At 34.6% G+C, this 14676-nt stretch overlaps 1 protein-coding gene across 1 annotated transcript; it reads left to right on the forward strand.

Annotated features, from left to right (window-relative positions):
* Nucleotides 1-2679: 2679 nt before the first annotated feature.
* Nucleotides 2680-13636, forward strand: LOC116177817 (BUB3-interacting and GLEBS motif-containing protein ZNF207). Its single transcript, XM_031496938.1, has 7 exons — nucleotides 2680-2867; nucleotides 3013-3221; nucleotides 3270-3519; nucleotides 3570-3706; nucleotides 7077-7309; nucleotides 7364-7598; nucleotides 13516-13636. The coding sequence occupies exons 1-7, from the start codon at nucleotides 2827-2829 to the stop codon at nucleotides 13608-13610; spliced, it is 1200 nt and encodes a 399-aa protein (XP_031352798.1). The 5' UTR covers nucleotides 2680-2826; the 3' UTR covers nucleotides 13611-13636.
* Nucleotides 13637-14676: the final 1040 nt, after the last annotated feature.

Genomic DNA, 14676 nt, shown 5'->3' on the forward strand with positions numbered 1-14676 from the left:
CTTTAACCCATAATGAGGAAGAGGTGCACTTTCTAAAACTAGTCTTTTAAGAAGATTTGGTAAGACTCCGCTATCCGCTCCGCCCACTTTAAAATAAAGGGAATAATATATATAGGGGTATATATAGAGAGCAATTTTGGTTTTGGTTAAAGTCTAAAGTCACTAAAATCTAAATGTTCTGTTGTATTCAGTATTCACTATTCAGTGAGTGATCAGTGTTGGCAGTCAACGATTTGGCTATTCGGCATCGATCTGCAATTCGCTACATTGATGCCCAAAATAACAAATAGGTATCAGGTACTTAGTACTGCTACTGAGGTGAGGTACCTGCGTCCTGCCTTTCACGAAATGACGAAAATAAGAATTTTAAATTTTAAAAACAGGAATTTTTTTTGCCCATAACTTTTGATTGAGACGTCTAATCGAAAAAGTACGAATCGTTTTGGATTCTACGCACCCAAATTAATAAGAAAAAGTTTTTTCCCGAGAAATTTTGGTGCAGTCGATTTTTGGGAAAAAAGGAAGGTAACACTGCCTTTTTTTTTGCCCAAAAAAAAATTGTCTCAGATCGACCGGGAAAAATATATTTTTTCTCCAACCACCTGAATAAGACGCTATTTTGTGACAGTGTTCGGTACCTAAAATTGACGTTTTGCGGATTAATTGCTTTCACCATGGCAACTGTACAAAAAGTGGATACTTTTGGTCCTAGTACCAAAAAGAAATTGACCAATTAAAAAATTACAATCACGGAGATATGTCACATTGACATCGTTTTACATTGCAGGTTGTAAGATATTACTACCAGCATCAGCATCAGCAACCTGCAACCCAATTTCTATTTCTTACCCCCCCCCTTCTAGTACGCACTGGGTGACTGTATGTGCCACGAACTTGTTTAATCCCCCCCCCCCCCCCCCCCCGAATACATTTCTACGTACGCCACGGATTCTCACATAACGCAGCAACTCAGATAACAATCACTGCAAAATGAACAAAATCTTTCCTGTAACCTGAACCAATAACGCCGCATCCCACGGCTCAGTGGCACCATAAGTTTTCAAACGCATTTACAAATTCAGGACCGTATTTAAGGATAACAGAAAAAGATTAGAATGTACTCTAAAATTGTTACAAGCGATAAATAAGTCATCGGTAAAAAAGATCAAAAAGAGAAAAAAAATCTCTCAAATGAGCCTATAATGAAAACGTGCACTGCCATTTAAAAAAATTCAATTGTTTTTCGTTACTCATTTGTTTTCTGAAATAAAAACAACTGAATGCTGCTTTATGATGGAAAATAAATAATAATGTAATAATTTCATACAGAAAAATGTTGTATACATCCGATATTTGCCGAGATATATAGGTACTATAGTCTATACATAATGGGCACCCTATATAATAAGTAATATTCGACCGTTTATTTGTTTCTACAAAACCCTTGTTCTGCAAACATCACAGCATTAAATGTATTAATAACAAATTGATGGTTAGTACCAGAAAGAATAAATAAATAAATATACACTGCAAAACGCCGTACGTAGTATGCCATTTTCGCGCACAGTCTGTAAGCTTCCTACCCCAAAATCCCTGTTCAAGATCTGCATCTGCGCAGAATTGTCGAAGTTAGACTCTGGCCATAACGGCGCATCACACCTGGCACGGCACTTAGCCTCGCGCATTGCCGCTGTTTACTCTATACGGGTCCTCAGCAAAAGATTAGTTTCTCCTTGTTCATTGCGCCATCTACTGTGCATCTAAGGCTTCAAGAATACTGCGATCAATTTCAGGGTGCGAGGCGAAGGGCGAGGTGTCCTTGAGGCCACGCATATTTGAAACTATGGCTTGTTTTAATTAGACATACATAGAGCGTTTCGTATTTTTTCCATATTGCTCGCAGATGTAAGCCATGTTGCCGAACCTAACTATTCTTATCTCCTTTCATTTGTTTTGGTATTATATCCATCCCGTATATTATATTCTCACAAGCCATTGAAGGCGGGCTATTATTAGGCATATATATATATATGTTATTAGGTCGTCCGGGCGTGGCGCCTTAAATGGTGGGGACGACTTCACGCGTAACGTCCATTATCCTGACAGTATTCTTCTCCCAGTAAGTTATGACTTACGGCGTAGTGATATCCCTGGAAAGTATCTCAGTATTCTACTGTGTTTAATAATAGTATAATTTTTATTCAGCTGCAGAGTAAAGCGATGAACGTTTTATAGAGGGGTGTCGATGGTGTCCTTCTGTCCATCTGTCCGTCCGTGAACACGATAACTGCTAAACGCTTGGGGCGATTCGTTTCAAACTTTACACAGTTGACCTATGTGTCACATGTAACATAAACTTATTAAAAATGGGTCGGTCGCGACACAGGCATTTGTTTTTGGAACTTGGAGGATGTATTTTTCCCATTTTTTTGGTTTTTTAAGATTTGTGGGTGCCTACAGACACTTTTTTTGTGCTTAAATTAAAGCCAAGTATTTTCCTCGATATTGGGGTCGAAAATTATTCAGATCTTAACTTCCACAAACCGCTTGTAGTGTGCGTATATCGTTAGTTCAAATTTCGAAATACTCTGTATATAAAACTAGGCGTTTTGTCCTAAACAAAAGAAACGAAACCTTATGTGGCGCCATCTATTAATTAGAGAGCGCACGTCTTACAGGTACTTACAATTGCATGCAATTTTTGCTGCCATTTTGTGCTATTGTGTTTCGTGTGATAATAATTGTCGTCCAGTGTTTTAGGTAAATTAAACAAAGTGTAAATACTCTGTGATTTTATTGTGTAGTTATATATTTAATCGCAATTAAATGGGACGTAAGAAGAAGAAGCAATCGAAGCCCTGGTGTTGGTATCCTTTTTGCATAAAAGAAAACATGTAGCAGCAGCCGCGGCAGCAGTTGTACCCGTGTGACGCACACACTACCGCAATATGCTATATTTAACAAGTTGATCGATTTTATTTTTAGCATCTTGTTTTCCTTAACCAGATTTAGGTACTGCAACCGGGAATTTGAGGATGAAAAGATACTAATACAGCATCAGAAAGCCAAACATTTCAAGTGTCACATTTGTCATAAAAAATTGTATACCGGTCCTGGCCTCTCGATCCATTGCATGCAGGTACACAAAGAGGCGATCGACAAGGTGCCGAACTCTATGCCAAATAGGTCCAATATTGAAATCGAAATTTATGGAATGGAAGGTGAGTGTTGTCGAGGAGTTATACTCGCGAGTGATTGGTGCATTTTAGGTATACCGGCGGGTGATTTGAAGGAGCACGAAAGGCAGAAGCAAGGCGGCCCTGATTCGGACGACGACGAGCCCCTGCCTAAACGGCTCAAACCCGAAGGTTTACTCGGCACAGCGCCCGGTACTATACCGAGTCCGGGGTTAGTTCCCGGTCTCATGCCACCCACACTCCATCCAGGAATGGCCGGTATGCAGATGGGACATATATTAAGCCATATGGGTCCTCTGGGGCATCATTTTCTTCCACACGGGTAACTATCCAGCTAACTAACTTTGGTCGCAATACCTTCCGTAATTTTAGCGTACCGATGCTACCTCCGCATCTCGCAATGATGCAAGCGCAAGCGAGTCCGGCCAAACCTTTATTTCCGAGCGCCATCCCTGTATCGTCGCCGGGGGCGCCTGTTGTAGGAGCTGATTTTAAACCAATCAGCGCAGGTGAGCTTTATCAAAATTGAGTAGGTGATGTATAGCAATTGTGCGTGTTTGGTTAATTTCCATCATCTGCCAACACATTTTGTGTTATTTGTAACATGGAAAACATGGAAAGAATAACAAATCTGAAAGTGCCAAGAAATTTGGGCTGTTGCCAAACAAGTCATTAGCGCATATCTTAAAAAATGAGATAATTTGTACCAGTAGCCTTTTTGATTTTGGAGGAATGTGCACCTTCCTACTTTTGTCTCGCTTTTCAATTTGTCTACAATATTACAGCATGTAGCAGTCTGAAGAAAAGAAGGTTTCTTTTCAAATGTGGCTTATAATGTACTGAAATTAATGCCAATTTGCTCAATTCCAAGTTTCCTATTAGTTCTGCAGTATATACAGTATGTCACAGGCGAGGTCACAGGTAAGTATATCAGAAAAGTAAACTGGTAGAGAGGTAAAAACCAGCTTTTATTTAATAACACATGGAGTACCTCAGGAATACATAATGTTACTATAATTATACAGGGTATAGTAACTAAGTATTTAAAAAAAATGGATGGTAGAGAGAACCAAAATAGTTTTCCAAACGAATCCAGATTCCAGAATGGATTTTTTAAAAATCTTTTTCTTAGCAACCCTAACACAAAAATTTGAAATTAAAGGTGGATGTAGGTTTTTGGTATGCTCTTTCTGATTTTGTAAACATTTCATTAAAAATTCTACTTCACCTAACAAGGTTGTCCTCGAGTTTCTCATTATTTTTGTTGCCTGGTTAAGAATTGGAGTCAGGTGTTTTTTTTCAGATTTTAAAAAACTTTTGAATCTATTTTCATGGTGAACTCTAGATAGGTACTAAGTTTTTTTGGTAATTTTTTGGCATTGCTGGAGTAGGAATTTTGAAAAAAAATCGGAAGGGGCATACCTACCCAAAAACCTATGTAAGACCACTATGTGTCTTATCTATGGTTGTGAAATCAAGTGAAGAGGACACAAATTTTTAGGAAAATTATTTTGTTTCCTAATTATTTCAAAATAGTTAATTGTTACACTATGTATGTAAATTTAAATATAAAATTTGACTTTTTGCTTTTTTATTTTTTTTATTATTCTCTTTTTATAACTGTTTACAATGTTTTAATAAGAGAACATTCTTTGTGTCTGAAAGGGAAATTTTCATAAACTTCCTAAATTAATCCAGATATTTCCTTAAGATTTTCTGTATTTTACTTCCATTTTTTCAATAATTCAGTAGATAGTATTAAGGTAGGTAGAAATTATAACGATTTTGATTTTTGAAAAAGCTTTTTTGATTTTGATATTGATAAGAGTGGGTCCGTGAAGTTGTAGTGTCGACTTGAAATGAATTAAGTTTTAAGTATCTCATAATTTTGTGCTAATTTGTGGTGGTAATTTAAAATTTGGTGCTCATATTAGTGAGTGATTCAATTTTTTTCCCATGACACTCCCACTTAACACTATAGTGTTAACATAGACGTTTTCAATATTTTCTTTTGCTTTAATTTTGTGCTAATTTGTGCTGCCAATTTAAAATTTTGTGCTCATCACGTTAATGAGTAATTCATTTTTTTCTGATCACACTCCCAACTTCCCTCCCTGACGGTAACGGAATCAGTAAGTAACGACCTCGTGAATAACTTCCCCTACAGGTTCAAAAACGTGTTGAAGTTTTAACCACAGATGCTTCTAATAAAGGTATTTTGAAAAATTTTTTTGACTTCAATTGAATTTATCCCATCGAATCTTCCAACTTTTATTTGAAACTTTTCGTTAGCTCTGTTTGTTACTAAAATATTTGAACTTTTTAAAAATGGCGATTTTTACTTTTTCCAATTTTGCCAATTTAGTGGAATCTGTAAGTATAATAATAACAAAGTTATCTTTGATATCCTACTCAATTTAAGACACCCTGTATATTGCATTACATTTTTCAAATTTTTTAAATGATCGTCAGCCATTTTTATTGAATGGTATGGTATAGAGTTACCATGGATACAATACAATAAACAAAACAAAATCTCCACGAATCCATGCCTGCTATTTAAAAACCGTAAAAAATGTTTTTATTTTTGGTTCATGGCTAAAATGTAAAAAAATGTATGTTGTGATACATCAATGTAATCAGCAAAAAGAATACAAAAAATTGATGTTAATACAGGGTGTTGCATTTAAAAAATACCAACTTTGGGTTAAATCTCAGAAAATCAAGGCAAAATAGAACAAGTATAAATTGTGCACAACTCTTGTGCAGATAAAGCGCACTTTGTTAATTGAAATAGCTTTTGTTTTGACACGTTTTACTTTCAAAAACAGCATCTCAGGAAATAATTCGTGGGGGGGGGGGTCCCTCTTTTAGACAGCCAAATTTAATGACCGTCTGGCACACCTTCAAGGTATGGGCTACCTACTGCAAAAAATCCAGGACTCTAGGACCATTCCCCTAGAAGTAGTTCAAAACGGGAGAAGTGGGTCCGGACGGACGGACGGACAAAACGCAAACAATAGCACATTTTTTTAATTCTTAAAAAATGCGCTAAAAAAGGTGGTCCAAAAATTTGTTTGATGACGCCACTGTTCTACGTAAAATATCTAAAATAGGCAGTTTTTATCTTACTGAAAACCCCTCATAAAATCGTCTAAACCTGGGATACACTCTCGCAATCTCGATATCCTGAAACAACTAGGAAAACGGCAATTCAAAACAAACTACGCAAAAATAAATGTATGGTTTCTTTAAACTGCAATCAACCAGTCCGTTCCTTTATGTCAATAAAGTGTAATTTAGAACCATGATATTTGCTGCTTTACTTTTTTTTTGGTTGACCAGAAAGTCAAGAGTTTGGAAGGCTGAATCTTTCCTTGTACTACAGACTATAGTGAGGATATCGTATACAGGGTGTTCCATTAGAAAAAATTGGGATATTTTGAGAATGCGATTGTCAATTGTTTTCACCATTGTATTCAGCTTAAAAAACGCACTAGGTCTCTAATTTAACTGACCTTGCATTGGAAGCGTTACTGAATAATTTTATTTTTGGTGTGTATATCGGAAAAGCGTGGTCAGTCTTCTCTTAACAATAAAATTGTCTTATATTGTTATTCATTTTATGCTAATTTGAACTGAAATTATTCTCCATTGTATTGTTTTAATTTTCTTTGTTGGAACAAGGTTGCGTACTTGTTAAGAGTTGCGATTTATTATATATTAAAGTGAAGAATATTTTTTAATTGCATTTGGAAGAGCAGAATTGGCCCTGATATAGCTCCTTGAGGCACCCCATTCAAAATTGATTCAATTGCTATACTGTCGCCTTAATTTTACATATGGTTTAGATTCGTATCTAATCTGATTTGAGTGTAGGTGCGACAATTAGCGCTCCACCTACGACAAACAGCACGCCCAGCGGCAGTAACAGTAACACAGGTGATAGTAGCAAAGTAGGTACGATAGCGACGACGGGTGCTGCTAGCAAAATTATTCACCCCAGCGAGGATATATCGCTGGAGGAAATACGCGCGAGGCAGTCTAGGTATCAAAAGACAATACCCGACAAGGAAGACACAAGCGCCAGCATGAGTAGTAGTGCTAGTGAGGTGAGTTTCTGGTTACGCTCCGCATTGGCGGGCTAATCGTTGCAACTTTTACAGCAGTTAGCATTGGCTGTATCAGCCGCGCAACAGGCAGCCGTAAATCAGGCGAAGCAGGACGTCTTAAACCACGCGGCGATGCTGCAGAGATTTCAAAGGCCGATGGGTCCGCCCATGATGGCGATGCACGGTACGCCTACCACAATGCCGCTGGTAATGAGACCGATGCTACCCGGCCCGCCAACATTTGTAGGCGCCAATCTTATGAGACCGCCACCGCTTGGTATGCCACCAGGTATGTGAAATATTTTATAAGTGACCACAGATAAAACAGATCGAACGGACCATTTATTAAGAATGTTAGAAGTTTACGTTAGGGCTTGTGTGCGGAAAAAGCGTACAGTGTTTTGCATTTTTGAAAGGGAGGAGAATCGTTAGTGACGTAAATATAATCTTAAGACTAATTAGGAAGTAATTTTTTATGTAACTTGCGTGTTATTTCCGTTTTTAGACCGCTAGTTTTGTTTCGGCGCGCGCTCGCGCGATTTGTATTTTCCAGCAGATCTGTCGACGCTTAGAGCGGTAAGTCGGGCGATTGACTTCTAACTTAGTAGGAGCAGTTTTGTAGGTTATCGGATTCAGTTGTGCTCTAGAAATGGAAGTAACATTGAATTAGTTTATTTTTTTACGATAAGAATTAGAAATCAGGCCATACATTTTTGTAGAGCGAACGTAGAATTGTAATCCTAGCAATATGTTAAATACACTATAATTTTTCTAGTATTGTGACTGTTTTTATAATAATAAATCGAAGCAAAATTTGTCTGCCTTCGCAATTCGTGACGTACTCGAGCTGCCGACAGGGGAACTTTTACAATTAACAGCTTTGTGAGAACTGTAAGCGATAATTTAGTTCTTTTACAGTTAAAATTACATTTTATTTACAGTTCCACTTACTTAAAGTTTAACTGTAAGCTATTAAATTATGACAAAGGTTCTCGATGGTAGCCTGTATACCACGAATAGTACCGACAACCATTGGAGCATAACGTTGGTTGGTGATAAAATAAATGCACTAAATGACTTTTTGATCTTTTGAAAATAATTGCATTTCAATATCAAGTGTGAAGAACGCGAGGTGGGTACAAACGCAAATCAGCTAGGGACTTTTCATTCTCAGGTTTGCTCCACAATGTCACTACTATTCGTCGTAAACGGGCTACATAGATAGGACAATAACGATTGCTTGAAGCATGTCTGGTTCTAACAAAGCTGGGGGGGGTTTTGCTTTCATTACGTTGGTAACCGGCGTAGATTTAAGACGTTTGTGTGTTGTTTTTTTTTCTAACCTTTTTACTAAGTGAATAAACACATGTGCAAAAATGCGCCAACCTATTGACTTTTCTTGTGTTTGAAGATGGGACACGGTGGGGCGGTGTGGCCTCGGCCCAGGTACTCACGCACTCTGTGTTCGCATGCTGCATCATCTCTGTCACTTGCTTAGTTTGCCAATGGTTTTACTGTCATTGATTGCATTATGATACATCTGACTGCGTTTATTACTTAGATGTTAGAATATTGTCATTGATCCGAAAACCGAACGTCACGGGACTACGGGCGGGCTTAGAAGATTTTTGCCAAAGATACCGGCGCACAATTTTGGTTACGTTATTCGCTCTCCGTTTGTAGCCAATGAAAGTTTGATTATTCAAAATGGCTTCCTTTCTTTGATCAGTATTGACCTGCGCAACTCTTCTCTTCTTTGAAAACTGATTTGTGCTACAAATTTAATGCTGTTATTTTCTATGCAACAAAAATTAAATCAAGTTGAAGAGGTGAGCCCCTCGAATGTTGCTTTTTGTTTTTTATTCTAGGGAAGTTTTGTGCTTGTTTGTGCCACAAGATAAAAATATGCCTCCTCCATTTTCCAATATTAATAAATTGTAACGAATTAATTTTTTTAAATTAAATTATGAAACTACGTGCACCTTAAAAATCAATTTCAGAAAAATTCAATAACTCCCGAAAAACTGGAAACGTAAACAATAGTTGCGGTCACAATTCTAAATTAGTTAATAAAATGTAGGAAAATTTAAAAAAAAGTAGCTCGCGAAACAAATGCGGAATTTTGGCATATAAAAGCATAAATAAAATTTTAATTCCGAAAGGTTTAGATACTAGAAAAAATTCTAAAAATGCGGTTAAGTGTACACAAACATTTGAAGGTGTTTTCTGTAAGGGCGAAGTAACATTTTACTGAGAAAAAATCGAAAAGGAAAAATTCAAAAAATCATGTATCCAAAAAATTCAAAGTTGTTTTTTCTAACAACGAACAAAAAAAATCAGGTAGATTCAACATAGAAATTTAAAAAAAATTCGCAAAAAATTTTAGTCTGTATACAAAAAATTTCAAGTTGTTTTCTGGTTATTCTCTGAGGAAAAAGGAATTGGAAAGTTAGGAGTATAAAAAACATTGAGGTTTTTTTGCCATAATTTTTCCCAAAGAATTTAAATTTGGAACTATTCAAAGAAATAAAAAAATTCAAACAATTTGAAAAATAAAAAAGTAGAAAAATATTACAAAAATTTAAAGATTTTCCTGCTTGAAAAAAACATTAGTAAGTATTCGAAAATCGTATTGAGATTTGGGATATTCAGAATAATAAAAAATTACAGTGTGTGGTGTGGAAAAAAAAATAAAAAAATCGTTTACTGTCGGGCATGCTTTGGTTTTTTATTATCGCGGCCTATCTGTTTATAAACATTAATTAATTAATGTGAATTAATTTTGTGAAAAAAATTGAATAACCTAAAAACTAAGGGGTTTAGGCACAGGGCAACCCTTATAAAAATTGCAGGGCACACAAAAGACTATCTAATAGCGAAATAAAATAGTGGTAATTCCATTTGAAAAAAAAATAGTTATGTATCATTAAATTCAACTTTTTCATTACCAGAGTATTGCCTTTTATTCAGATGAACATGAATGATCAAATGTATTTCTTAACTTTAAAATCAAGGTCGCTATGATTTATCAAAGTGGGGCTGGCTTATAGAGAATTATTCAGAAAAAAATTAATAATTTGGCAACATTGACAAAAAACTAAATAGTGAATAAGTTTCTATTCAGAGGTTAAAAAATGACATCGAATCAGTTAAAAATATACAGGGTGTTCCATTTAAAAAATCAGCTATGTATTGACTGTAAACATGAGACACCCTGTAAATTCAAAAATTATTTTTGTAGATGCGCAACCATTTATAGTTGGCATTTGCACAAAGGGTTTTTTGATATTGTTTTACCAGGTACGAGTTAGGAAAGACCTACTGTTAGTGATAACCAAGAATATGTTGGTTTAAACAATCAAGGGCCAAACGATTAAAGATAGCTGACTTCTGTTTGCATCAGTGATTTTCTCTGTCAAATTGAGCTGTAGATGCTTAGGTCCATTTTTTTCTCTTAAAATAAAAAGGGGTGCTTCCATAAGAAAGTCACCAATTTGGACCATCCTGTACACAAAAAATTCATTTGGGAAAGGTACAGGAAGCAGCGATTTACGCACTTACAATGGAATTAAAGAGAATTCAGGAAAATTAAAAAAGTAGAAATAGCTAATTCAAAATCTTTAAAAAATTTTAAAAAAACTCGCAAAATTGGAAAATGTTTTACAATTGTTACACTTAATTTTACACAATTCAAATTCGGAAGTATTCTGAATAATGAAAAGTTTGCAGAATTCAAAAAACAAATTACAACATAATTGTTATTAAGAAGTAAAAGATTCAATGTAATTAAGTATAAATTACAAGAAATTACACAAGAATCCATGTGTGGAAAAATTCAGGGGAAATTGTTTAAAAGTTGTTTTTTCGCAAAGAGAGAAACAATGATCTAATCGAGTGCACATGGAAATTTAAATAATGAAAAAGTTTGGAATAATTCGAGTAAGTGTATACAAATCTGTTAGCGCTGTTTCTCTTGGAGGGGGGGGGGGGGGGCATAAGAAAAATTAAAAACACGAAAATGCATTTCAGAAACAGTAAATAGAAAAACGCAGATGGAAAATCCTAAAAATTGAACAATTTAGAAAAATAAACAAACAAGAAACCTGACTGTTTATACAGCAATTTAAATTTGGAAAAATTCAGAGAAATAAAAAATGTAAAAAAATTGTAGGGTGAAAATCTGAAATTGCTTTCCCATGAGGAGGTAATAAAATGTCTATAAAATTACATGAGCACAGAAATGTATATCATAAAACTTGGAAAATTGAAAAAATAAACTAGCAAAAAAGAAAAATTCAGAAAAATATAAAAATTAAAAATTGAAGGTAACAAATATAAAGTTTAAAAAATTACAGTGTACACACAATTTCAGAAAAGTCCACGAATTCCAGAAGTGAACACAAATATCAATTCACTGAACTCGAAAAAAAAGGAAAAATTCAAGAGATCCACTGTAACCAACAAATACACCAAAAGTTATTTTTCCTCATTGGAGAAGCAGTTAAAAAATCACGAAGAACTTTAAAAAAATTGTTCGAAAATTTTGATAAAAAAAATAAACTGGCAGAAATAAAAGATCTCAAAAATTGAACAATTCTGGAAAATGTTACAATGTTAGAACAAACTACACAAAATTTGAAAATTGGAAAAATTCACGCGAAAGGAATTGGGAAAATTCAAAATTATCAAAAAATTGATAGTGTATGCAAATATAAAAATTCTATTTCATAAAGGTCCAGGTATTAAGAAATTCGAAAATTAATAAAATAACTCGACAAAAAAATCCTAGAAATGCGCGTCAGTACACACAAAAATTTCTCCCGTGATGGTGAAACAAATAATTATTCAATGAACTTTGCAGAAAATAAAATTTAAAAAAATAAACTAAAAAATTGTGAATTGTGAAGTTGGCTTTTTCTAAAGGGAGAAAAAATTGTAAAAATAGGTGTACAAACATTAGAAAATACTAGCAAAATAGAAAAAATTCAGGTAAATAAAAATTAAAATAATGCAGAAAGTGAAAAACCAAACAACCATGTAAGTGCACAAAAAAGTGTAGGTTCATAAACTGAAAAAATTAAATTTAAAATAATGCTGAAAGTTTTGAAGTGGTAATATGTGAAAATTTAATATTTGGGGGCTTAGTTTTAGTTTTTTTTGTTGCCCAAATTCCTACTCAAAATAATTTATGTGTGGCACGAACAAATGTACAACGCTTTCATAAAAGGGGGGGGGGGAAGGGGGAGGCTGTATTTATGATTTTCTACAACACCAAGACTGACTGTACAGGTTGTAACAATCAAGTATATAAAAAAATGTAAATATAAAAGATATTTTTATCTAAATAAACTGAAAGTCCAATTTAAGAAATTTGCGTAGATTTTTGGGTATACTCAAAATCCCAACTTCTAGTAACTAAAAAATCGCTTCATTTCTAATTATTTCGAGAGGTGAAGGAGAAATACTTCGTTTCGGTATTAAACTGAATTGCTTTAGGCCCATTATACTAAAAAAAAACTGCAAATTTGAAATGTGATTCATTTTTCCATTTTGAAAAATCCACGAAGAGCTCATGCGCCCCATTTAGGAGTGGAATTTTGGATATATATATTTACAAATTTTGAAAGGGTACATCCAAAAACCTAGGTAACTCGGCAAATTCCATTTTTACTTGTTATGGTTCCTGAGAAAAAGGTCTGGAAGAAATGTACAGTTAAATTTTATCGAATTTTGTTTTCAGTAGAACACTAAAGAAGGGACAAGGAATTTCGTTATTGCGTGAACAGTTGCTCACTCATCCAGAAACATTTTGTTTCCCAAGTATCTCGATCGTATCTTCTTCCGTTTGAAGCATTATGAAATAATCAAACTGAATCTTCGCATATAAACTGTACAAAATCACCCGAACTTTTTAACTGTGTGAATTTTGTAGATCTCTCATTTAGCTATGTGTTTTTTATCAATGTTAGGCTTACACCTTAATTTTCCTTTTCTTTTTTTTCGGAGGTAAGTATTTTGTATTAGTTTTTTTTATTTCTTACTATTATTTAATGCAAGATTGATATTACCTTAGTAACATTATGCAGGTAGAGAATTGCTTCTGAAATATCTGCCTGTCTTATTATTAAACAAGTGACAATATTCGAACATCTGCTTTAGAGTAGTTACTAAACTTTCTCAATGTGATTGATTGTCTTTTGTCTCAGGATTGATTGGAATGCCACCCGGAGTTATGTACGGAGCGCCAGTTCTGCCGGGAGGTCATATGTTGACGCCTATGATGCAACCTCGGTTTAGATGATCTCCAGTCTACCTGATTTACCATCCGCAAGTTTGAATTAGCTTTATGTTCTTAGATATTTATTACTAAGCAAACTTGACACTTTTGTGACAAGTGGCCCCCCTAGAGATTGTTCTAAATTTTTGAGTCATTCAAATGGGGCCACATTTTTTCTATTCAAATGTGCATGCTTTTCAATCAAAACCTTGCAATGTATGCATATTGACACTGTTTATTTTTGGCAGGTTACTCAGTAACTTATTATCGCCAAACGGTATGTAATTCACTGTTTATTATTACTCGATCATTGTTAATTCGGCATATTCAAGGTTAGTGTTTTTATTTTACTTATACTTTCTAGGTGCAATGCAAAAAACCTGTGCTTAGATTTTCGACACGCGCACACACGTGTTTTACGAGTTGGGCTCAACCGTTATTCCTTTTCTTCTCTTTCGAACGATTTAGTTTCTTTTGTTATAAATTAGTAGTAATCGTTAGCGAAGGAATAATAAATTTTGCCCACGGAGTCAGGTTTGTACCACTTTTATTTTTATTTTTGTCGTTAAAATTGAACAAAATTTTCAAGGTAAGCCTTTTTTAGTTGTTTCTACTAAACCATCGCTTAGAGTCAGCACAAAATTAAAAAAAATTCGCATTCATTTGTACAGTGGCCTCGAGCTTCTTTTTTTGGTTATGTAAAGGTACTCGCATGAAAGCCCAAATGCCACTGTCGTCCATTTTTCGTTTCATATTAGTAATGCACTTAAAAGCAACGATTTACTGCTTTAAATTTCTGCGACATTTCTTAAAGGTAGGTTTTTTGTAGAATGTGCTATAAATACAATCAAAACTTTTATAATAGAACAGTTGAGTATAAGCAATTTACTGCAATATATTTATTATATTTAGCTGCAACATCCACACTGCCGTTTAGTTAGATTCTGTGAAGGTACGACGGCTTTTATTATACTACTTTTACTCTGGTGCAAGGTGTAACAAATCAAAATTTTCATACAGTTTATGTAACAAAAATTAGTCGTAATAACGAAATGTATGAAAATTTTCTACATATCTATTAATGGGTTGT

The sequence above is a fragment of the Photinus pyralis genome, unplaced genomic scaffold, assembly GCF_008802855.1.
Source record: "Photinus pyralis isolate 1611_PpyrPB1 unplaced genomic scaffold, Ppyr1.3 Ppyr1.4_LG8, whole genome shotgun sequence".
In the NCBI taxonomy this organism is placed as follows: domain Eukaryota; kingdom Metazoa; phylum Arthropoda; class Insecta; order Coleoptera; family Lampyridae; genus Photinus; species Photinus pyralis.